Consider the following 26,075-nt stretch of genomic DNA (forward strand, 5'->3'; position numbering starts at 1 on the left):
GAAACATGATTGAAAGAATACAGACAATTATCCCGCACCATACATCAATTAATAAAAATGCGTTAATTTAAGATGTAAGAGTTAACTAAAAATATGCCTAAACTATTGGCTAAACACTGTTGTAATTAATATAATTTCTGTATTATTATTTGCGTTTGGCTAGCCAAGAAAGGAACGAGCAGTCTTTGCCTACAGTTCTTATGTAAGACCTAAAGTTTTTATGAGATTGTCTAAAACAAAGAAGTATGTCACCAGGACCTATGTGTGCTATGTCCATGACAGAATCAAGGGTTACCTTACTGAGGAACAGAAAATTGCTATGAAAGTATTGAAGGCAAAAGCAGAGTCAGAAAGGAAAACAAATAGGAAGCTTTTTAAAGTAATATACATCAAGGTTCAATCGATGGAGGGGGGTACTGCTCTTGTAGAAGACAAGGGTTTCGTTCCCAGACACTGGACAGCTCACAATTGCCTGTAACTCCAGTCAGGCATGCCTGTATCACCTCAGAATTCCAGTTCTGGGGTAGGACAGAGGTAAGAAAACTGTCCGGATTTGGAATGACAGTATAGATGAAAAATAGCAAGCTCTAAATTCTGAGAGACCCTGTTTAACAGGGAGAAGGTAAATAATCCCCATCTGGCCTCTGCACATGCATGCACACGCACACACACACACACACACACACATATATATGAGTACACTATGGGGGTCTCTGAATCAGGCTGTCTGGGTTTGATCTCAGACTTCTTGTTATCAGAGTAACTTTGAACAAGTTATTGTATGAAAAATGACAGAAATAATAGTATTGAATCTGCCTCACTGGAATATTGAGAGAATAAAGTAAAATAATACACTAAGGTGATCGTGCCTTGGAGATCACCAATATTCTTAGTTCAACATTAATTCAATCTACCTAGGTTACTTTTGTTATCTGAGCCATGTGTAAAGATGTTCTCTTTTGGGCTTTGTGAAATTAAAGGGAATATGCATCAGGCTCCTCTATTCAGAGATCTATCCAGAGATCCCCTAAGTACAAGGTGGCAAGTAGAAAAAACTGGCTAACACCTTTCTCATAGACTTTGGAGCCTCCATTGCCTGTTTTAGGATGCCAAAACTGACCTGTTAAGGATGAGGAAATCTTATTTGGGTACTGGGGACCAAACTGTAGTTTTTACATTTCTTTTCATTGACTGAGTTATTATTAAATTATTAAACTTCGGTAAACATTTTCTATTTTACCTTCAACAGATTCTCATATGTAAAAAGGACTTCTGTGCTAAATACAGTATCCCTAGAATAAGATTGGAAAGTATCTGGCTATAACAAAGACTATGGGGGAATTGTTATAGTTGCTTTTACAGAGATGGGCATCCACTCCAGAGCTCTCTACATGCTAAACAAGTTATCTGCCTGGAGCTACATGCCAAACCACAAAGACATTTCTTTCCTAATACTCCTATTTTTATTGGAGTACTTACTAAAGACAAAAAGGTTTTATCTATATATGACCAAGATTTTGCATAATGTCCTGTCTCCCTTTTGATATGAGATTCCCCTCTGTATGTTATGAATACCATTGGTTAATAAAGAAATTACTTTGGGCCTGCACAGGGAATAGAAGTAGGCAGGGAAACTAAACTGAATGCTGGGAGGAAGAAGACAAGAGTCAGAGAGAAGCCATGTAGCCCCACCGGAGACAGACACCTGAACTTTAGCAGGTAAGCCACTACCATGTGGCAATACACAGATTAATGAAGATGAGTTAAATTAATATGTAAGAGCTAGCCACTAAGAAGTTAGAGCTAACAGGCCAAGCAGTGATTTAATTAACATAGTTTCTGTGTGATTATTTAGGGGCTGAGCAGCCGGGAATGAAAGCGGCCTCCTTCAATACCCTTTAGCAGAGAAAGACTCTTTACCTGCTTCCTTTCCTTCAGTTAAACACAGAACTAACAAGTGGTCTCTTCTGAAAATTCAATGATTAGGCAATAAAAAATTCCTAACAACAAATAACATAACATCTTTCAAAATAACATCTTTCCTTTATATTTAATAACTCACTTCTTTCTAGTCACTGTCTTCAGATACAAGGGGTTAAACTCAGGGCCTGACATGTTAGACAAGTGCTCCATGAAACACTTTTTAGTTTTTGAGACAAAATCTCTCTAAGTCATCCAAACTGGCCTTGAACTCACTCTGTAACCCAAACTGTCCTCAAATCTAAGATTCTTCTGCCTCAGCTTCCCAGCCTGAACCACCAAGTGTGGCTTAATATTTCACTTTCACTAATTTATTATAAACATCTTTTACAAAAACAAAGTTAGGAAATTAGCACAAAGAATTATCATTAAGCACCACATGTGATCACATGTAATCCAGCACTTGAGAAGTGTAGGCAGGCAAAAAGACAATTCAAGGTCATTCTGATCTACAAAGACAGCTCAAAGCCTGGATTATAAGAAATTCTGTCAAAGAAATTTAAAAATTTGTTATAATTTTGTATCCTGATATTTATGTAAGAGGATGCAGAAAAGAAACTTTCTGAACACTAGTTTAAATTGGAAAAGTGCCCACTGTTGAGAGCTCCAAGACACTGAAGCAGGATCACTTGAGACCAAGAACTTGAGAGCATTCTGAACAACACATGGAGATCCTGTCTCAGTAAACAAATAAGTAACAGTAAAAGGATAAAGAGAAACTGACAAATAGAGTTGGTTTCAAATGTAGCCCATGCAACTCACAATCAAACTCATTGATTTAAAAAAATCCATTGTAAAATTCTGGAGATTTGCTGGATGATGGTGGTACACACCTTTAATCCCAGCACTCAGGAGGCAGAGGCAGGTGAATCTCTGAGTTCCAAGACAGCCAAGGCTCCACAGAGAAACCCTGTCTCAAAAAAGAAAGAAAGAAGAAAGAGACAGACAGACAGAGACAGAGAAAGAAAGAAAAGAAACGAAACCAGGAGGTTGAATAAAATCTGGAGATTTATTTGGCATGCACGGTAGCACACAATGTAATATCAACACTCAGAAAGCAGAGACAAGGAAGATCACTTGGGCTTAAGGCCAGCCTGAGCTATATTGTGAGTTCCAGGACACCTGGGCATCCTTTCCAGGATGTCCTTTCCAGGACAGAAAGCATCTGGGGCTGGAGAGATGGCTCAGTGTTCTAGAACACTAGTTGCTCTTCCAGAGAACAGAGGTTCAATTCCCAGCACCCACATAGTAGCTCACAACTGTCTATAAACTCTGTTCCAGGGGATCCAACACCCTCACACAGACATACATACATACAATTATTTTTTTAAAAAAGACAGAAAGCACTTGTCTCAAACAAAACAAAAAACCAAATACAATTTGTCTTTAGACACTTTAAAAATCTATGTTTCTGTGTTGATTTGACAGAAAATGGTCCCCAAGAGAACTATTGAGAAAGCGTGGCCTTATTGGAGGAAGTGTATCACTGTGGGGGAAGGTCTCTTTTGCCCAAGTTTCCCTCAGTGTGACAGTCCGTCGACTTCCTGTCGCCTCTAAGTCAAGATATCAGGACTGTTGGCTCTAGCACCGAGTCTGCCTGAAAACCGTCATGCTCCCTGCCATGATGATAATGGGCTAAACCTCTGAAACTGTATGTGAGCCACCCCAACTAAATGTTTCCTTTATGAGAGTTGCCATGGTCATGGTGTCTCTTCACAGCAATGACAACCCTAAGACAGTTTCCCAAGTAAGTAAAGAAAGGCTAAGGCTAAGAAGTCAGCTCAGTGCGCACAGTTCACACTGCTGTGAGCCTGAGGACTGGATATGGTGGTTTAAGCTCGGAATCCCAGCACTGGAGAGATGGTAACAAAAGATTCCATGGTACCACCACCTCCACAGCCACTCATCCTCACTACTAGGCTAGGTGAGCCCCATACTCCAGAGAGAAACTCTTGATTCAAAAAACAAGATGGATGGCTCCTGAGGAATGACACCTGGGGCTGACCTCGGGCGCATACACAAAATGAGGCTACTAAAACATGCCTAGTATCATTCCTACTGCATTATCTTTGAAGCAACTGATGCAGGAGAGACTCCTAATTTCTTGAGAAGTTCATTTCAAACAAAGAAACCTCCCAAGCGTTCTGTATTATTACCCACAAACTCAACTGATCTTTGTACATGTAGCCCGAACACCCAACTAGAGTAGAATTTATGGCAGCAGATGGCAAAAGATAGCCCCCAGGAATTCTTTTTTTCCTGTTCAGCTAGTCTTCACTACAATAGGTAGAAGTTACCCTCCATCCCCACCAGTTGACTGAACTCAACCATAACTACACAATTAGGCTTTCTCTTTACGTTTTCCTATCTTGAACTTCAAATCTAGCACAAAAGGACCTCCTATTCCCTGCACTACTCCTCCTTGGAGCACAAATCACTATATTCAAAGGTTTGCACAGGGAAAAGCAGGCTTTGAACCCTATCTGAACTCAAAGTCTGGCCTCAACCTCATCATCTTCCTGTCTCTGCCTCCTACATGTAAGGAGTATAGGACTGTGTCATATCAGCAATGTTCGCCTCTTTATGATATTTTGCTTATTGGATCATTATCTAAAACAAAATGTCTTAAAATTATTTTTCCCCACTTGATCTTGGGACTGCTGGAAAAGAATACATTTATCCTATTTTTGGAACAAAACCAATTTATCCGTTAGTATATCTTTTTATTCCCCCATACAGTCCTAAATATCCACGTGTTCTAGCTCCTCTCCATCCTTCTCATTTTGCAGCTCAGGCTCCCTTCCAGTCTTTATCTCTTCTGGGGCTCTACACTTTTATTGGCCGAAGAAAGGTCCTAAGGACTTGCTAAAGCTGAGAGATATTGGCACAGACTGTTTTATGCAAACTACTGCTTTCTTCTTACTTATCTGCTTTCAGAAGTTAAGCAGCTTACACTACTTTTCATAAGTACTGTAGGACAAGCTTTAAGTCTAAAACGTGTGAATAGTCTACTTGAAATTAGTAGAGCATTAATAACAATTTATTGTAAGCAAAGTGCTACATTAATGTGATATTAAGTAAATTCATGACAATATTTGATTCCATGTTGACATACTCAACAAATTTAACATTAAATTTTTTCAACTGAATTGGATGTGGTGATGCATGCCTTTAATTCCTGCACTCAGGAGGCAGAGGCAGGCAGTTCTCTGTGAGTTCAAGACCAACCTGGTCTCCATAGAGAGTTCCAGGACAGCCAAAGCTACAGAGAGACCTTGTCCAAAAAAAGGACAAAAAAAGAAAAAAGAAATCTGTACCAAAGTTATTAACAACTGAGGAAAAACACCAAAAAATTTCACTAAAAGAATTGACTAAACGAATAACTCATCCACTTTGCACTATGCATTAATTATTTGATACAATCAAATACAATGCTTTCTTTATCTTAAAATTGAGTCTGAACAGGCAGATGTGTTATAGTAGGGTAAATGCCACCAAGGGAAAGTCGAGACTTACTTGGATTCATAATAGGGCTGTAGCTGAGCCAAACGAGGATAGTAAGTCTCTGTGCTCTGCTTCTCTTATTGGGATGTCACTCTTAGCAACTCTCTTCAAGTTGGCCTTTTCTCAAAAAGCAGCCACAAAAGCAAGGTTAAAAAATAACTAAAAATTAAAGAAAAACTGGCTTCTCCGGTGACTGGCTCCACACTCAATAATGTGTGGAACCCTCGAAGCTATGAGCTATTACTTAGCCATCTCCAAGCACTCTTAACTCAATTAGAAGGCCATTCTCAACACCGAACTCACTGGCACAAAGCACAGCTGAAGGAGTTCAGAACCTTCCTAGGCTGTGACTTACAGGAGTGAAAAGGTGTGATCTCACAATGCCCCTTTATGATCTCCAAGTCTCATTATTCCATATCGTTCCATAAATCTGACTATCAAGATTGTATTGAAAGTCAGCCCTCTGAAGTGGAAAACAAAACTGAGCGCTTTCTGACTCCATACTGAACTGACTGAAGAAATAAAAGCAACTTTGACTTACTTCCATTCCCTGTCCCCAAATTTCAAGGTCTCTTTGCTGATAGCAGCCTGGCCTTAACTTGCTAGTTTCAAACTCCAGATCCTTCTGCCTCAGTCTCTCATATGCTAGGATTCCAGACATGCACCACCACACTCAGCTTGTTTGTTTATGGTCTTCAGAAACAGGGTCTAATTCTATAGCCCAAGCTGGCCTTAAACTCATGGTAATACTCCTGCCTCAGTTTCTTCTTTTTTTGTTTTTTTGTTTTGTTTTGTATTTGTATTTTTGAGACAAGGACTCACTATGTAACTCTGGCTGCCTGGAACTCAGTCTGCAGATCAGGAAGGCCTTAAACTAAGATCCACCTGCCTCTGCCTCCCAAATGATGGGATTAAAGACATGGGCCACCTCGACCGACTTGCCTCAGCTTCTTAATGCTGGATTATAAAGTGTAAGCCACCATGCCAGGCTGAAGGGGGTCTCTTAATATTTTAGAATGTCAACACAAGACAGAACTGCACGAGATACCTTTAGGCTCAATAGAATTTTGTTAATGACAAACTTTAGTTAGGTGTTTTTGAAGGTATTAATACAAAAACTTTTTAATGTATTTATTCATTTATTCATTTATTTTAAGTGTGCGGATGTTTTGTCTGCATGAATGTCTGTGCACCACTTGTGAGCCTTCAGCTTAAGGAGGCCAGGAGGGTGGCGGGTCTCCTGGGACTGGAGTGACAAACCACTGTGAGCCACCACATGGGTGTAGGGACTCAAGCCTTCATCCTCCGGGAGAGCAGCAATGCTGAGCCATTGCTTCAGCCCCCAAAATAAAAACTTAAATTTGACCAGCTTCTATAAATATGAATGGGGCAATTTAAAACCTAATTTTAACTGAGTCGGTGTCTATATTTATCTAATTTGTTATGGCATTTTAGGCAAAGATGAAAAACAACTATTCAATAAAAAATGCTATTTGGAATGATGAGTTACAATTACTTCTGAAAAACCAAGACATAATTGCAAATGATACCAAAGTCCCTAGGACCACCTGTTAAGCTAAAAAACAAAACAAAACAAAACAAAATCTATGCATCCCATCGTCTTTAGATGTAACCAGAGGCTGGTTTACACCTAGGATATCCAAGAAGCATCAGATTAAAAGCATCAAATATCAACCTAACCCAGGTTGCTAAACACAAGCACAGCAAAGGAAAAGCCCCCATACAAAGTTAAAGAAACATGGTCTAGAGGTCTAAACATACCCTCAAAACGCAATAGCTACACTGTGCTTAAACCGCTATGGGCAACCACTAACCCTGGCGTATTTTCTACCTCCTTCCTCATCCTCTCTAGAATTTCTAACAGCTCTTAGCATTTCCCCAAGGCCTTTCCTCTCCCAGAAAGTGAAACAGCACCTGGCCTCCACATTTTACTACCTTACCACTTAAGGCCTAAGTTTTGTTTTGCCTTCTCTCCTATTGGTTATTAAATTTGTCCCCATTTGCCTGTACCTACATTTCTTATAATCTTGCCTCCCCTGCAAAGCAAAGAGTGTATCTATCTCCTTTTTGATATTTGTAATTCTGGCTCACAGTCAACAGTTCCTTTCTCTCCCAGGGACTGTCACCATAGCCTTATCTTCTACATAAGGCCTCCTCTCTTCCAGAGTTTGGCAACATTAGTTTGGCCAACTGGGATTCCGCCCTTAGCCAAAAAGCTATCCTCCCAGCTCATTCTACAAAACTACTTGCCTCTCCCAGACTGGGCTTTTCCCCCTTCACCGTTAAACCCATCAGTACCCAGCCCTGCCCAGTTTTCCCCTGCCCTCAGTGTCTGTCTTGCCTTTATCCTGAGCTCCCCACTATTCCCCACTCCTTAATGCACCTCCTTTCCCAGGCCTTACCCGTAACCCTGACACCGGGAAGGCCCCTGTCAGCGTCCACAGGCGTCTCTCCACCCTGGTTCCTCCGCTCTTCAGTAACTGTCCCCACGCCCCTTTCCCTCCAGGGCCCCGCGCGCCGCCAGGAACCCCCACCTCGAATGCGCTCCCACTGTCACTTGGCCTCTCTTCCACAAGATGGCGGAGCAGCTGCCCCCACCCCAGGGTCCCCTCTGCACCCTCCTGCCCCCTCCCCCGAGCTCCAGTCCAGTCCCTCCCTCCGCCTCTCCACCACCGGCCTTGGCCCCAGGTCCCACTGCCCCCTCCCGCGGTGAGCGGGCGACCCAGGCCTGAGCTTCGCGATGCGCCAACGCCACCTCCTCGACCATTCCCCAGCCCGCACCGTCTTCTCACCATAAACTTGAGCGCTTTCTCCTGCAGCACCGCCTCTGCCGGGTCCATAATCGCCCGGGCTACTGGGTCTGCTCTTCGCCGGGGCCGCCCCTTTCGTGCCAGGCCGCAGCCAACGCAGCGCCCGGATCCCGCCTCCTCTTCCTTCCCCCGCCCTCTCTTACCTCCTGGCACCGGCGGGGCGGGGGGGTGCGGGAGATGCTGAGGAGGTCGCGTGGCAAAGCGCGTGCGCGCTCCGCTTCCTCACGGGACTTGTAGTTCTGGAGGCTCGTGCGGTGCAAGGCGAGAACACGCGGCGAACAGCAACTCCCGCGGGTCCCTGCGTAGAGTCGTGACTGTGTGCAAGCCAAATCTGGAGCCCTCGAGAGCCAGGAGGGAAGTCGGCTGACGGGATTTGTAGTTTCCAGCCTTTAAAAAGGGGAAGCCAGGGTGTCACCGTGGTTACCGAACGACGCCAGTGGCTGCTTGCCTAGCTTTTGATAGCAAGATGGCGACTAGTGCTTCATCTGTATTCCAAACACGAGAAAAACTGAGAGAACTCGGGGTCCTTGGGCCTCCCTAATTGATTTTGAAGAACTGGACCCTCCTAAATTTTATATACATCGGGCTTCAGCAGAAAGTCTAAAACCTAGGGACTCTGAGCCCAGTGTGCATGTGGAAATAGCCTAGACACCAATGCAAGGTTTCAAAGTCTTCCGAAGCTATTGCCTCTCATTTCTGAAGAGTCTTTTCTCCCCTAGAGCAAGTCAGAGACAGATAGAACTTAGTCCAGGAAATTCTTGAGTTCAGCGCTCAGAAAATATGGGCTGTCATTGCTAACCCTGAAATCTAAATCCTGTGTTGAGTCAATGAAATACACTGACCCAATCGAGCAAATACAACCTATAGTTTCTTTGGCCTTGAAAATGACAAAATGAGCTAGGGAGGTGTCTCCACGGGTAAGAGTGTTTGCAGTTCAAAGGTCAAATCCCAGCACCCACATAAAAAGCTGGGCATGGGGCTCAGTGGTTAAGCATGCTTGCTACCTCTTTTTTTTTTTTCTTTCTTTCTTTTTTTCTCTGTGTAGTTTTGGAGCCTCTCCTGAAACTCACTCTGTTGACTAGGCTGGCCTTGAACTCACAGAGATCTGCCTGCCTCTGCTTCTTGAGAGCAGAGATTAAAGACATGGATCACCACCGCCTGACTGCACTTGCTACACTTGCTGAGAATCTGGATTTGGTTCCCAACACCCACGTGACTCACAAGCACTGGAAACTTCAGTTCCCTCCCTACCCTTTAAGAAAGAAAAGAACAAATGGGCTTATTTCGGAAATTGAGTGCACCTCTGAAGGGAAAAAAAAGAATCCTTAGGCTTGGCCTAAAAGCCAGATTCTGATAAAACTGTACAAAAATATCTGAATTTTTTAAATAAGCAAATCAGGAAAATACCTTATTGCTTAAGCAGGGAGCTCACCAACCCAGCCCTCCTGAAGAGGCAAGAGGATCGATGCAGTTTGAGGAGAGCCTGTTCTACATAGTCACTTGTAGGACAAGCAAAGCTAGACCTGTGTCAAACAAACAGAGAAAGATATAAACTGTTTTCCTGCAAAGGACCTTCTAGGACCTCTTTCTCACACACTAAGCGAGTATTCTGTCACTCAACTACATCTCCAACCCCTCTGTTGTAAACTATTTTATGTTTTCTTTCAACAAATAGTAAGCATACTACTGCTCAGATATCAACATGATGAAGAAGAGAAAGATGATGGTGATGATTCAGGTCAGGCATGGTGGCACTTGTCTCTAATCCCAGCACTTGGGAGGCAGAGGCAAGAGGATCTCTGTGAGTTCAAGGCCAGCCTGTTTGACTTATTGAGTCCCAGGATAGCCAGAGCTACATAACAGACTCTGTCTAAAGTAAACAAATGGATAAATAAAATGGCCCTGTTTAGCTAGACATAGCAGTGAATGCCTCTGAACCCAGCACCAAAGAAGCAGATGTAAGCAGACCTCTGAATTCCAAAACAGCCAGGGCTACATAAAGAGACCCTGCCCCCCAACAAAAAATGTTGAGTTATAACAAAGAATGAGAACACATATTATGGAAATGCTATTAAGAAACTTACTATTTTGTACACTAAATTTTAAATTAATTTTAAAAAAGAAAAAATAGTAAAGACTCATCAGTACTAGAGTAAACCCAGTCTCTTCCCTTACAGTTCGTAGCTCTTCCATTTCTCATATGCTGACGCTTGTCCTAATGGTCTGTGTGCATACAGAACTCAAAATAATACCTAATAAATAAGAGGCATGCTGCTAATAAAAGTTTAGTCTTGGATTTTAAAAAACTAAAATTAAAAATTTTTAATAATTACAGAAGTGCAAAATGAGGCCAGGCATGGTGGCTCTTGCCTTTAGTTCCAGCACTCAGGAGACAAAAGTGGGTGGATTTCTGTGAGTTTGAGGCCAACCTGGTCTACAAAGTGAGTTCTAAGACCGCCAGAACTACACAGAAAAAATCCTGTCTCAAAAAACAAAAACAAAAGAAGAAGAGTTGCAAAATGGAGAATTAGAACTTGTTTGTTAGGAAAATTTCCAAAGGGGCTGGAGAGATGGTACAATAGGTTAGAGGTTAAGAACACTTATTATTCTTCCAGAGGATATGAGTTCAGTTCCCAGGGCCTGTCAAGGGGCTTACAATTGCCTGTAACTCCAGCTCCAGGGGATCTGACACCCTCTTCTGGCCTCTGTGAGAGGCAGTACTCATGTGTATACACCCACAGTCTGGCGCATAATTTTTTTTATTTAATAAATTATTTTTTTTTCTGGAAGGTTTCAAGGTGCTTGAAAGTTCCAAAGAACCCATGACCGTTTGAAGGGAATAGAGTGAGGAATGGAGATGCTTGGGGTCTTGCTTTGTTTTGTACCCACTGTGCCTCACTGGGTGCAGACCTTCAGCTACCAGCACCATCTTCTATAAACATCAAAGGCGGGAGCAGAGTCCCAAAGAGGAAAGTCAAGAGAAAAGAGCCTTTAGGAACAACACAACCACCAACCTGGGTTATCATTTGGTTGGCTGACTGTTTTTGTTTTTTCTTTTGCTTTGTTTTATTTACCTTTTATTTGTTGTGTGTATATGTCGGTGCGCATGGCCATACTTGTAGAGATCAGGAGACAGCTTGCAGAAGTTGCAGTTGGATCTCTGTGAGTTCGAGGGCAAGCTGATCTACCCAGGGAGTTCCAGGACAGCCAGGGCTGTATAATGAGACCTTGTCTCAAAAAACTAACAACAACAACAATTAGTTCTCTTCTTCCACAGTGTGAGTTCCAGGGACCAAAGTTAGATAATCAGGCCTGGTGGCAAATACCTTTACCCAATGAGTCATCTCTCTAGGCCAACTTAGTTTGGACAGACATCAAAAACACATAACTCTATAGATTTAACTAAGATCATTCAGCTCACAGTGGTGATGCAGAGTTCGCAATCAGCCTGATCTGAAGAGCTGAGTTCCAGGCCAACCAAGGCTATTGAATGAGAATCTGTCTTTTAAAAAGTAGTAACATGTAGGTGGAAACTGCTCACTTATTTCCCAGTCACTCAGACCCAAATAAGAATACAGAAACTATATTAGTTACAACACTGTTTGACCAATAGCTTAAGCATATTTTTAGCTAACTCTTATATCTTAAATTAACCCATCCCTATTATTCTGTGTATCGCAACGAGGCTGTGGACTATAGGTAAGGTTCTGGCTGGCATCTGGCTTTTCCCTGACTCCACCTACTTTCTCTCTTTATCTCTGTTCAGATTTCCTACCTGGCTTTAATCTACTAAGCCATTGGCTGAAACAGCTTCTTTAATAACCAATGTTAATAAAACATATTCATAGCATACAGAGGGGAATCCCACATTGATGTAGGTGGGCTTTCTGTCTGTGCGTTATTTTCATTGGTTAATAAAGAGACTGCCTTGGCCCTTTGATAGGACAGAAAATTAGGTAGGCAGAGTAAACAGAAGAGAAGAGGGCAATGAGGCAGACGCCATGGAGCCAGCCACCAGGTCAGACATGCTGAATCTTTCCTGGTAAGCCACCACCTCGTGGTGCTACACAGATTATTAGAAATGGGTTAATCAAGATGTGAGAGTTAGCCAGTAACTAACTCTCTAAAGATAATGAGCCAGGCAGTGTTTAAATGAATACAGTTTGTGTGTTGTTATTTCCAGGGCTAAGCTAGCCGTGCGGGGAGCTGGGCGGGACAATAAGCAGACCTGCCCGCAGCTCCTCACTACACCACATCAGTAACATTGCCAGGCGGTGGTGGTGCACACCTTTAATCGCAGCACTGAGGAGTCAGAGACAGCCAGAGCTCTGAGTTCGAACTCAGAGTGAGTTCCAGGATAGCCAGGACTAAACAGAGAAACCCTGTCTTGAAAAATAAAAACAAAAGTAGTAACATCAGCAGCAGTTGCTGCCACCATCACTTTATTAGATTTTACGCCAGGCACTAGAAATTTTACATTGACAATTTCTAATCAACCAGGCATTGTGATACACACCTACAGCTCTCTCTGTCCAGGCAGAGGTAAGGGTTGGTAAAAGAAAGAGTTTTTTTTTTTTCTTAGAGCTCCTCTTGCTAAAGTACTCATGTGGATATGGATCCAAAGGAGACTGTCAGGGGCTGGCCACAGAAAGGCTAATCTTTGTTAAAATTGGCTACTTACAGTTAAGTTTGGAGGGACATACTTTTAAGCCCATCACTCCGGAGGCAGAAGCAGGAGGATGGGGCATTTGAGAGCAGCTTGAACTATATGGCATTATTTCAAAAACTAACAAAATCAAAAATTGCCTCTCATGGTTGAATTGAGAAATCCAAATTAAAAACCTTTCGATGAGCCATCCTGCCTCCATCCTAGACTTAAAAGCTATTTTATAGTAAAGATAAACTTGGCTCATTCCTGTTTATGATTAAAATTCTCAAGGATTGGACTATACACCACCTGTAACCTTAACTACAAATGGTTCTGTACTGTCTGTTCCAGGAAACAGCAACCATGTCTTTACTTCAAAAAGTTGTTAGGACCATCTTGCAACCCTACCTTTACTTCAGAAGGTTATTATAACCTCCTGTTGTTACGACTACCTTGTTATGACCATCTTGTTATGTTCTATTGCTGTAACCCTGCCTATTTGCCAGCCAGATCCCACCTTCTGAACTACAAAAGCCTTATCTTCCCCAAGTCCAATGCTGACCTCTTGAACCCCATCTTAGGCAGAGGCAGCACATGTACAAGAATAAAAAAGCTTGCTTTAATTAATTTGGCTATGCTAATTTAGGTCAATGGTCTTTCCCCTCATATTTTAGGGATTAGCTCTTCCTTCCTTCCTTTTTTCCTTTCTTTCTTTCTCTCCTCCCTCCCTCCCTCCTCCCCTCCTTCCTTCCTTCTTTCCTTCCTTACTTTCTTTCTTGTTTGAAGAAGATTCTTGCTATTTAACCCCATCCTGACAAAACTCAAAATCTTCCTGTCTTGCCTCATAAATGCCATGATCACAGGTATTAAAACACAAAGCCCAGGTTAGCCATTTGAATTGATGTTGCCCCTCACATACATTCAGTTTAGGCAAACGCTTTGGATTGGAGGTAAGAGACCTGAGGACACAAATTCTTAGTATCTATCAGTCCCTAAATTCACTCCCTCCAACTGGAGAAAAGAACAAGAGATTTATTTCTAGTTCATACTTTTGTTGGCTAATGTGTTGTATTTAGTTGAACCTTTCTAATCCTCTTTCTCCCCTGCTATTCCCCGTCCCCCACAAGACAGAGTTTCTTTTTGTAACCCTGACTGTCCTGGGACTCGCTATGTAGACCAGGCCGGCCTTAAACTCAGTAGACAAGGCTGGCCTCAAACTCAGAGATCTGCCTACCTCTGCCTCCCAAGTGTTGGGATCAAAGACATATGCCAACACAGCTACCTGACTCCCATCTTCTTTCAAAATGTTTGCTTATTATCATTCTGTTTTTAGACAGAATATCTTATAGCCCAATATGGCTTCTGTAGTTGAAGATGAAGTGAGACCACCTAATCACTCCGTAGGTAAAAAGGTTCATTTGGGATCAAACTGCTGAGACTGAAATCAGGTTTGGGGGTTAAGGGCAATAAACAAGAGTGTTTTAGATGATACTCAGCAGGGAGGGGTCTCTGAGTTGATACAAGCTGTTCCGATTGATCTGGAACTAGATGTCCTTGTGTGAAGTAAAGGGAGATTCCTGGTATACAGAAATAGTAGTTGTATTCTTGAGACAGGATTTCACTCCGTAGCCCAGACTAACAATGTGCTTGCTATAAAATCCAGGCAGGCCTCAAACTCGAAGCAATCCTGTGTCCAGTTTCCCAAGACCCGAGATTACGGGCCCAAGCCTTCATCCATGGCAGTGGGAACTGCAGAATGAAGTCAGTCTCTGGATCGTGAGGGAATGGGGAAGCCAAGAGGAGATGCTAGAGAAGGCGTGTCTAATAGGGAAGGAGTGGATCATGCCCCAAGGAAAAGGCAGCACAGACAATGGCATCAAAACAGTCACACATTCCGCTTTCTTCAGGCAGGAGTGATGAGGACCTGGCATATAGTAGCACACCAGCCACTTGGGGGATGCCATGTCCTTTGAGACAACCAGAGAGTCTAGATTAAAGTTCTACAAAATGGTAATCAGGAGCAAAAACAGCTTCCCGCAAGCCAAGCTTTCTTCCCCACACATCCGTTTTCCTGTGTAGAAAGGCATGGCATCTCTTAGAACTGCCACTCTCATGCAGAGAAAGTGACCAAGGTTAAATAACACCGTCTTGGGGGATTTTGTCATTTTCTGTCACAGATGTCAATGGTGTTATTATGATTGTGCCTTTTGCAATGAGGTAGTTTCTGATTTTAATGTTATAGGTCACTTCATGGGACAGGATAGTGATGTGGGCAGTGCATCTCTGAACTTTTTTTCTTCATGATACAGAATCTCATATAACTCAGGCTAATCTTTAACTTCCTATGTACCCAAAATGACCTTGTGGTATGGGAAGTCCTTCTGTATATGTGTTGCTTTTATTGGTTAATGAATAAAGGTGCTGTCGGCCAGTGACTTAAGCAGAGTAAAGCCAGGCTGAAAGAGATATATAGAAAGAGTAAGCAGAGTCAAGGCGAAGCCATGTAGCCACTGCTGGGGACAGACAACTAACTCTACTGGAGCCTACCGAAACTTTGCCAGTAGGCTACAACCTAGTGGTGATATACAGATTAATGGAGATGGATTAGTTTAGGATATAAGAGTTAGCTAGCAATATGCTTAAGCTATTGACCAAACAGTATTTCTAATAATAAAGTTTCGGTGTGATTATTTTGGGAGTCTGGGTGGCCGGGAAATGAACGAGCAGTCTCTCCCAACAACCTTGAACTTCTACCTAGCAAGTGTTGAGATTACAGATGTTTGCCACTATACCCTTTACATGTGCCGCTGGGGAAAGAACCCAGGGCTCATGCACACTAAGCAAGCACTCGACCAGCTGAGCTATATCTTCAGTCCTTTTGTTGTATTGCTTATATGTATTCATTTTGGCACTTGCACGTGTGCATATATGTATGAGGAGATGAGATTAATATCCAGTGTGAATCCTCAGGCATTGTCTATCTTGATTTGTGACACAGGTGCTCTCATTGGCTTAGATCTCATTGAATAGGCTAGCCTGGCTAGCCAACAAGCCCTAGGGATCTCTCAGTCTCCACTTCCCCAGCACTGGAAATATTGACATGCACACCATGCCTAGCTTTTTCATGTGGGCACTGGCGTTCAAACCCAGGTCCTCCTCATGTTTGCACAGCAAGAGAGTTGTCTCTCCAAGCCCCTCCTCACCATATACGGGGGCATACAAGTGTGTGAGTGTCCAGACAGCAACATTAGGTAGAGTCTTCCTCCATTGGCTCTCCACTGAGGCAGGATATCTTGCTGAACTTGGAGCTCAATGGTTCTTGTATAGCTACCAAGCTTAACCTGGAATTCCCTGTTCGTAAGTGGAGACTACTTTTTGGTTTCCAGCCACCCAAACCCGAATAATAAACATAGAAACTATATTAATTACAACACTGCTTGGTCAATGGCTTAAGCATATTCCTATCTAGCTCTTATATCTTAAATTAACCTGTTTCTATTCCTTTGTATATCACCACGAGGCTGTGGCTTACTGGTAAAGTTCCGGCTTCTGTCTCCTTTGGCAGCTACAAGCCATCTCTCTGACTCCACCTTCTTTCTCCCAGCATTCAGTTTAGTTTTCCCACCTAGCTCTATTCTGCCCTGTCATAGGCCAAAGTATCTTCTTTACTAGCCAATGGTAACAAAACATTTTCACAGCATACAGAAGGGAATCCCATATCACTTGCTTCCACCTACTAAACATTAGAATTGCATTACACATAACGCTATTATGCAGACCAGTCTCCATTTTCTTTTAATATTTTTTAGTGTAGGTTCAAGGGGTCTGAACTCAGACCTTAAATTTTTGCAGAGCAAGTGCTTTACCCACTAAGCCATCTCCCATATCTCTCTGTTGTTGTTGAGGCAGGGTATTTCTATGTAGCCCAAGCTGTAGTAATATTTTATTTGTGTTTTCACAAATAAAGTTTGCCTGAAGATCAGAGCACAGAACTAAGCCACTAGAGGCCAGACATCGGTAGCACATACTTTTAATCTCAGGGACAGATGTATCTCTGTTAGTTCAAAGCCACCCTGGGCTACATGAAATTGATCCAGTCTAAAAGAGAAACAGCTCACACAAAGGTGATCCCAGTACTTGGGATCACACACCTTAAATCCAGCACTAGAGAAGTGGAGACTTGAGTGATATAGCTGGGCTGAGGGAGGACCATAAGGCAGGAGGAGGTAGGAACTCAATACAGTCTGAGGATTCATAGAGACAGATGCAGTCTGAGAATTCAGTCTGAGATGCAGTCTGAGGATTCATAGGGACAGGATTGTTGTAGGAGGCCACTTGTTTATCCCAGCTGCCCAGAACAGAAATAACAACACAGAAACTGTATTAATTAAATCACTACTTGGCCCATTAGCTCTAGCTTCTTATTTAATCTATTTTTACTAATCTGTGTATCGCCACGTGGCTGTGGCTTACTGGCTAAAGTTCCATCTGGCTCTGGCAGGGCTACATGGCTTCTCTCTGCCTCTGTCTCCTTTCTCCCAGCATTCAGTTTAGTTTTTCCTGCCTACCTAAATTCAGCCCTATCAACAGGTCAAGGCAGTTTCTTTATTCACCAATGGTATTCACAGCATATAGAAGGGAATCCCAGATCACATCTTCTTTTCTGTTTAAATAAAAAAGGAAGGTTTTAACTTTAACATAATAAAATTACATATAACTGAAAGACCTGGATAAATCCAGATCCCCCTAGCAGGAAAATAGAGCCAAAAATCAGCAGGAAGAGAAGAATCAGAAATCTAGGATTAGCCAGTTTCAGGGTTTCAGGAACTAGCTGAAGATAGTAGGTAGATTGTAATCTTGAGAAACAGGGAGATTCCCCCTAGTAATTATCATCCCCTAGTAATTATCATTGGTATTTTTAGAATAGGAACTAGTTGATTATGACCTTGAGAATGATCTTGAGAGGCAGGGAGTTGCCCCCTTGTAATCATCACTGGAATTTTCGGAATTTTCTGTGACACCCTCCCTGCCCCCCTTTCGGATTACTGGGCTGTGTGGTTTCTTCCTATAAAAACTACTTCTCCCGGTCACTCGAGGTCGAACTCTTCCCCTGCGTGGGTTGTGAGTCTTGGCCCCAGTGCACTGGTTCCCGTCTTGTCGTCTTGTCATTAAACCTCGTGTGATTGCAGCAAGGACAGTCTCTCGTGAGTTACTGGGGGGGTCGCATTATCCCGAGGCTTGAGTGAGAGTCTTCCAATATCGGGGGTCTTTCATAACAAAACAGGTATCATGCAAGAATTACAGTTACAATATTTATATCTACTTTATCTTTTATCATAACTAAGGAAAACTATAATTATAAATTTTCAACGCCATCAAAGACTCCAGAAGGATATAATATTACCTAAGTAAACAGGAAGTGCATTGTAAGCAACTTCCAAAACTCTAGAATTGACAGAGACATCTCGCTACCTGGACAGTCACCCAAAGTTCTTCTGTATCATTGGGGCATCCATCTTCAGCCTACAGGCCCATAGTATCCAGCAGACTTTTCCACGAAGCAGGAAATTTCAAAGACAGTTCTGCCTATATTGGCAGTTTGTCAGTTACTTTCTTCAGTTAAGCAGTCTAGGCAAGAGCAGTTTCTTGCCCAAATGGATAGCAAACTCCATAAGGAGCCTCTTCAATGCCTAGCATCCTCTTGAAGTAGATTGGTGCTGCTAAGAGCAGCTGTTTCTCATTGTCATAAAAAGTCCTAAATTTTTTTTAAAGTTTTTCAAGACAGGGTTTTTCTGTAGTTTTGGAGCCTATCCTGAATCTAGCTCTTGTAGACCAGGCTGGCCTTGAACTCACAGAGATCCACCTGCTTCTGCCTCCCGAGTATTGGGATTAGAGGTATGCCCCACCACTGCCTGGCTGAAAAGTCCTAAATTCTTAAAATATTTTAAATGCCATATTCTGTAGTCTTTGAAAGATTTGAAGAATACCTAACTTAAATATATCTCTATATATCTAGAAAACCTAACTAACATGACTACAAGCTTTACTATTATAAATGATTCCCTATTAACTTATATTTCTTAATTATACATTACATTTTTAAATGAGCTTCATAAACACAATACCTTAATCAAGAGCAGAAATATACATATAACAAAACTGACCTTAAATTTGTATCAATAAACCAAGATCCATAACAATGCAAATCTCTATAGCACATCCACCTTTAAATGTAAAGAAATATTTTTAAGCAATATTTGGGAATATAAGTGTAGTTTTCTTCCAACTGCTTCTTGCTGTTTATTGGGCAATGCAATTTTTTGAGGGGTGGCCTTTCAGGGAGTCTTGGTCCATTAAACTATATTAGTCTGGAAGCAATCCACAGGTGCTCATCCTCTGTGGAAACAAAAGCAGAACCTCTTTTCCAAAGCAACATACCCTTAGACTCAAATTCTGAAGACAAGATACCTTTAAAGTATATGTGTTGGTTACTTAGCTCCTCTACAGTCAAAATTTAAAAAAAACACACTAATGTACATAATCCAGACTCTCTGTGTATTTTCAATCTTTATGTGGCTTGTTATTCTTTATTTCTTTAATCTATGACTGTCTGTACTCTGTCACTTTAAAGACTTTGCCCTTTTTTCCTTTTATAATTCTCTATACTGTTTTTTCTTCTCGCTCCCAAGCCTATGTACATTTATTCAATACTGTGACCCATTTAGAGGTCTTTTCCATCTGAATTTGTCTTTATTGCATACCTGTAATTATTTTCTGATCAGAGCACTTCTGAAAATGCTAAGCGCTTCTTAAAAACTTAATCTGTAGCATTACTAGGGTATATATGGAAGTGCCTGCTTGCTATGCCCAGTCCAGCAAAGCGGAACTGTTAGCCACCTCTGAGAGCCTTGCACAGTGACCCATCTCTAGGCACACAGCTGGTCCATGTTGCCACCAAGCAAGCCATAGCACGCTGCTCACAAACCCCATTCAAATGCTTGGTCTCCTGAAAGAGCCAGAGGTCGTGCTGGCAGCATAGCCAGAAATCTGGCATTTTAAAAATGGCATGGCCTTTTTTCTGCTATTGCTGAATCAAAAAGACCTCTCTTAAAGGAACTGCAGCATGCTGCCAGCAATCAAAGCGCATTCAGGAAAAATAAATGCAGCTAAACTTTGTTTTTTAGTGTCTAGAATTCCTTTCTAAGCCCTCTAAGGTCTTAAGTGGTTTTTAGTTGGCCACGTGGATGCCAATCTGTATTGTATTGAGGCCGTTTATTGATTCCCAGCTGCTCAGCCCCGAAATAATCACACAGAAATTATATTATTTAAATCACTGTTTGGCCCATTAGCTCTAGCTTCTTATTGGCTAACTCTTATATCTTAATTTAACCCATCTCCACTAATCTGTGTATTGCCATGCGGCTGTGACTTACCAGCTAAAGTTTTGGCATCTGTCTCTCACAGGGCTACATGGCTTCTCACTGACTTCACCCTTCTTTTTCCCAGCATTCAGTTTAGTTTTCCCTGCCTAGCTCTGTTCCCCTATAGCTCTGCTACAGGCCCAAAGCAGTTTCTTTATTAACCAACGGTAATCACAGCATACAGAGAGAAATCCCACATCATAGGATCACTCCTTTGGTCTGAGCATTGGTAGAGGTAAGAATTCTAGTGATCGCTCTGCTTTTTTGATCCTTCAGCTTTCACCCCCTGATAGCTGACTCTAAGTTTTTATTATTAAGATCATTTAGAATTCATGCTACACCAAGCTGGTCTGGAACTCAAGGAAATCCTCCTGTCTCAGCCTCCCAAATGCTGGAATTACAGACATGATCCATTATGCCCAGCTCCTGGATGTGAAGCATGATGACCTCCATATCTTTCATGTGGGGACTCTGGTGTCTGCCAACCACACAGTCACTCTTTGCATATGTGCTGTGACAACTGGAGCTTTCTGTTCCCACTTGGCATTGACCCATTCTCTACTCTTTCGCCAGTGTCTAGGTTTTACCTAAAAAGACAACACCCAATCAGCAATGCTTCTTTAAATACATTAATCTGCTCTTTTTTCCCCATCCCAGTAGCTTCTTCGCGGTGTTTAACACATAGCAGAGCCAGAAGTATTTCACAATATGTCTATGCTCTTTTCTTCTCACCCCTTTTCCTATAGCAACTGCGTTTCTGACCCTGATTATACATAAAAGTAGTATGAGGAACTTTATCAAAAATATCAATGCCTGGGGGCTGGAGAGATGGCTCAGAGGTTAAGAGCACTGACTGTTCTTTCAGAGGTTCTGAGTTCAATTCTCAGCAACCACATGATGGCTCACAACCGTCTGTAATGAGATCTGGTGCCCTCTTCTGGCCTGCAGGGACACATGCAAGTAGAATGCTGTATACATAATTAATAAATTAATTAATAAATCTTTTAAAAAATATCAGTGCCTAATCAGGAGCAATGACTCCTGCAGCATTGAAGTCAGTGGTATGGCTGTGGTTGTGCCCTCTGCAATGAGGTAGTTTCTGAATGTAATGTCCACAGGGTGGTAGAGATATGGCCAATATACCTCTGGATTTACTGTGGTTTGGGAGCTTTTGTTTGCTTCATTGCTTTTGTTTCCTGGTCTTGTTTTTATTGGAGACAGGGTTTTGTTACATATGAGTTGTGGGACAGCCTGGGCTGTAGTATGAGACACTATCTTAGAAAAAAGAGCCCAACAGGGCAGCCAAGCTGGCTTATTAGGTTAAGGTACTTATTACCAATCCTGATAACCTGAGTTTGATCCCTGGGACATACATGTTGGAAGGAGAGAATGTGGCCATGTAAAGTCTCCTCTGATCTTTTTTTCTCTAAGTGTATAAGTAAATAAATTAACTAATAAACAATAATAATAATGATAGAATGAAATGACAGCTTGCTTTAATGATGCCAGTTTTACCCTCCAGATATTCTGATTGAATTACTTCTGTGGGCAATGGCAATTTTTAAGACCCCAAATGATTCTGACCTGTGGCCACATTTGAGATCTCTGCCTTGGCATTTAGATGCCCAAGGCCTTCTTGCTGACCTCCAGCTCTCTAATGTACTCCCCCATACCTAGCTTGCCTTCCAAACTCTAAAATTCTCTTTTCTTTCTTCTCCCTAAAATATGCCCCTCTTTTTTTTTCCCCCAGGGACAGCCCATATAAGATCAAAGTAGACTGGAAACAGAAATTAACTAATAAAAACCCATCAACTAGCTAGGCATAGTAGTTCAGGTCTGTGATCCTAGCTTCTCCAAGGAGGCTGAATCAGGATTAGTACAGGTTCAAAGCCTGTCCAGCCAATTTAGAAAGAGGGGACATAGCCCAGCATGCATAAGGTTCTAGGTTCAATCTTTAATACTAAAACAGCAACAAAACAAACAAACACCCAAGGATTCAGCTATAGCCTTGTTCCGTGAGTCAGGAAGTCATGAGAAGTTGGGAAAGTTTTGGGGTTTTTTGGTTTGTTGTTTGTTTGTTTGTTTTTTAATTTGATTTGGCAGGAATGATAGTGATTTAGTTGAGTGCTAAAGAGAGAATTATTTTCCCTTCCTGTCCTAATTCTAATAAAATACAAAAGTGGATGTCAATGGCTTACACCTTTAATCCCAGCACTCAGGAGGCAGAGGTAGGAAAACATGAGCTCCAGGCCAGACAGAGCATATGCAGTGAGACTCTGTCTCAAAAGAAAGAAAGAAAAGCGGTGGTGGTGCACGCCTTTGAGCCCAGCATTCAGGAGGCAGAGTCAGGTGGATCTCTGAGGGTGAGGTCAGCCTGGTCTACAGAGTGGGTTCTAGGACAACAAGGGCTATACAGAGAAACCCTGTTTCAAAAAAAAAAAAAACCAAACAAAAAAAACAAAACAAAACAAAACAAAACAAAACAAAACAAAATGCTGATTCCATCTGTATGCACTCAGAAGGAGACATTATTAACTCTGAACTATGATCCAGACAGGTTCTTTCAGTGGGGGTTTTCATTATCACAAACCACAAAGCCACCTTGTCTGGCTAGAAGAACCCGGTCCCTACAGAATCGCTCTGTGGGCTTCAGATGGGTGGCATGAAGATAGGGCCACCAGAAAAAAATAAGACAGACAAAGGTAGCTGTGCATTTGATCATATAGTCTGGGAACAAAAACCAAGGTCAGTATGGCTTTAGGGGAAGAATAGGGGGCCCAAGACCAGACTGCAGAGGACAGCAGTAAGGCTCTTATAAAAAGCCACTGTTCAGCTGGCACAAGCTGGTCAGGTGAGCCGGCTTACATCCTTTCTGTCTGGGGTCTGTGCCCGTACTTCATGGACTATAAATATCCTGCCTTCCACCCCATCTCACAGGCCAAGTTCAGGCATTCACACTTTATCCTGGGGCTGTGGGAAAGTACTGAAAAATGTTAAACGGGGCTGCAGCACGGTCAGATTTGTATTTTCAGAAAATCACTCAGAGCCCAGGGTGGAGAATAGATTAGAATGGAGCACAGCTGGAGGCTGGGAAAAGGATTATGAGTTTGCAGAAATCTTCCTGGGAGAGGTGGTGGCAGCCCGAACGAGGGAGGTGGTAAGAAACCGAAAGGATAGATGGATTCCAGAGACACTTCGGAGAAAGAGTCAGTGAGACTCAGTGATTGATTAGATGTGTCATGAACAATGTCAAAGATGACTCCTAGGTATCCGGCTCAGGAAACAGGATGAATGGGGGGAGCCACTTTTTGAGACGGGAGCACAATAGAAGGAGCAGGCGGTGCGAGGATAATCAGTTCTTTCCTGGACGTATTGCTTCAAGGTGCCTGGGAGGCTTCCGTGGACTTAGACGGTGGGGAGGTCCTTGGCCTTTTGGAACTGAAGCAAGAGAAAGTTTCTGTTCATAGACATAAAGGTGGCAACTGAAAGGGAGAAATGGCCCAGAGAAAGTCCAAATGGTGAAAAGAATAGCAGGATGGAGTCCAGGAGAACCATACATTCTCAGGACAAGCAGGGGAGGAAGAAGCTACAGAGGAACTGAGAAGAAAGGAAACCGCTGAAGGCGGGTCTGGGCAGGTGTCTAGTGCCCCGAGGCAGTGCATGGAAGAGGGAAGGGAAGGAAATGGAGAGTGTTCAGGCTCTTACAAGATCTGTGGCTCAAAGGGAAGGAAACCCAGCATAGTGACTGGAGAGGGAAGTTGGGTGGAGAACTCTCAGATTTGAAAAAAGGAAGACTTCAATGCAGAGGAACTTAAAAGGCATGACAACTAAATTAAACAAGTGAACCCTGGTTAGATCCTGGAACACACACATTTGCCCATTTATATGTGTGTGCACACACACCCCCACCAAACAACTGCTTAAAACAATAAGAAACATTCATCTCATCTGTGTTAGAAATTCAAAGCCAGCTTAGCTGAGGGTTGCAGTCAATGTTAAATTGGATCTGAAGTAGTCTGAAGGCTTGACTGGCCTGCTTTCCCAGTGGCTCTGTTGATAGTTGCGGTGGCTCTGGTTCACATCCCATTTAGAAAGCTGAGACACAGTAGTGAATTCAAGGTCAGCTTTCTGTCTGTCTTTCTTTCTCTTTCTTTCCCTCCCTTCTTTCCTTCCTTCCTTCCTTCCTTTCTTTCTTCCTTCCCTTTCTCTCTCTCTCTCTCTCTCTCCCTCTCTCTCTCTTTCTTTCTGTCCTCCTCTTTCTTTTTTCCTTTCTTCTCCAGAGACAGGGTTTCTCTCTGTAACCCTGGCTGTCTGGAACTCACCCCGTAAACCAGAATGGCCTCATACTCACAGAGATCCACCTGTCCACCTGCCTCTGCCTCCCGAGTACTAGGATTAAAGATATACAGAACCACCACCCAGCTTCAAGGTCAGTTTTCAATTCACAGCACAAACAGGTCTCAAAAACAAACTAGTGCCAGGCGGTGGTGGCTCTGCCTTTAATTCCAGTGCTCAGGAGGCAGAGGCAAACAGACAGATTTCTGTAAGTTAGAGGACAGGCTCTACAGAGTGAATTAGTTCCAGGACAGGCTCCAAGGCTACACAGTGAAACCCTGTCTTCAAAAACCAAAAACAGACAAACGAAACAAAACAAAAAACAAAACACCTAGCTAGGCTAGCTAGATGTGGTGGGCCCTGCCTGGTACCTGTCATCTCAGCACTTGAAGCCTGAAGCAGAAGGACTGCTTCTGAGGCCAGCCCAGACTGCAGAATGAGATCCTGTCTCAAAAAGCTGAGAAGTAACATGGCCTTGGCAATCAAATAAACAGCACCTGTGACTACCTGCTTAGACCTGCACAAAAAGAGAGATGAGACGGGAACTAGTTAGGAAGGGGAAGGATTCGGATCGTAACCCATTGTTTACATGTAAGAAATTTTCAAAAGAAATTAATTTCTTTTAAAAAAGTAAACAAACAGAAAAAGATAGCTCAGTCACATACTTTTCAATTTGATGTCTTGGTAGGAAGCATCTGTAAATTCCTTGCCTTGTGAATTTCTGCAGGGCTCCAGTTGCCCACCTTGTTTTTCTGAGACACAGAGTCTCCCAGTGATTGGCCTGGAGCTCAAAGATTAGGGGAGACTGGCTGTGAGGCCAGCATGCCTCAAAGATCCTCATGTAACTCCCTCCCCAGAACTGGGACTGGAAGTACCATGCCACCATATCTGGCTTTGTGCAGAGTTGCTATATAAACTCAGGCCCCATGTTTATATAGCAAGCTCTTTACTACTGACACCATCTCCCCAAGCCTCCTGACTCTTATGGAACTAGACATTACAATTAGCCTAACCCCAGAGCTTAGATGCAGTGACAGTGCCTCTTATTTGTTAACAGTAGTATCCAAAGTCGAAACAAACAAAAAGTGCTCACTTCTGTTATAAAAATATTGTGTGTATGTACGTGTGTGTGTGTGTGTGTGTGTGTGTATACAGACATGTTCATACACTTTATTTGCTGTGCTTTTCCTGACTTGAGAGATTAACCAGCACTCAGCTGTTTGTGCTGACAAAGCTATCTTTCTCCAGATTTCTGTGCCTCAATTTGTTAGACTGTTTGACAAACAGTATCCATCACAGCTTAGTCTGCAGACTTAGCTCTGTTTGTGTGGGCTGTTTTCCGTTTATCTGGACTAT

The 26,075-nt window shown here is 42.5% G+C and overlaps 1 protein-coding gene across 13 annotated transcripts in view; it reads right to left on the reverse strand.

Moving 5' to 3' along the window:
* Btrc (beta-transducin repeat containing E3 ubiquitin protein ligase) overlaps positions 1–8,451 on the reverse strand; it is a 185,612-nt gene extending 177,161 nt beyond the window's left edge. For 5 of the 13 annotated variants that reach the window (XM_085693994.2, XM_085693995.2, XM_048439127.3 and 2 more), the window contains exon 1: positions 8,298–8,444. In XM_085693994.2, the coding sequence (XP_085550120.1) occupies positions 8,298–8,345 (48 nt within the window). In that variant the 5' untranslated portion in view covers positions 8,346–8,444. Of the gene's footprint in view, positions 1–8,297 lie in introns of all 13 variants that reach the window. The other 8 variants (XM_085693990.2, XM_048439124.3, XM_085693992.2 and 5 more) reach the window with 5 other exon arrangements.
* Between the last annotated feature and the right edge of the window lie 17,624 nt (positions 8,452–26,075).

The sequence above is a fragment of the Myodes glareolus genome, chromosome 7, assembly GCF_982192425.1.
Source record: "Myodes glareolus chromosome 7, mMyoGla1.1, whole genome shotgun sequence".
In the NCBI taxonomy this organism is placed as follows: Eukaryota; Metazoa; Chordata; class Mammalia; order Rodentia; family Cricetidae; genus Myodes; species Myodes glareolus.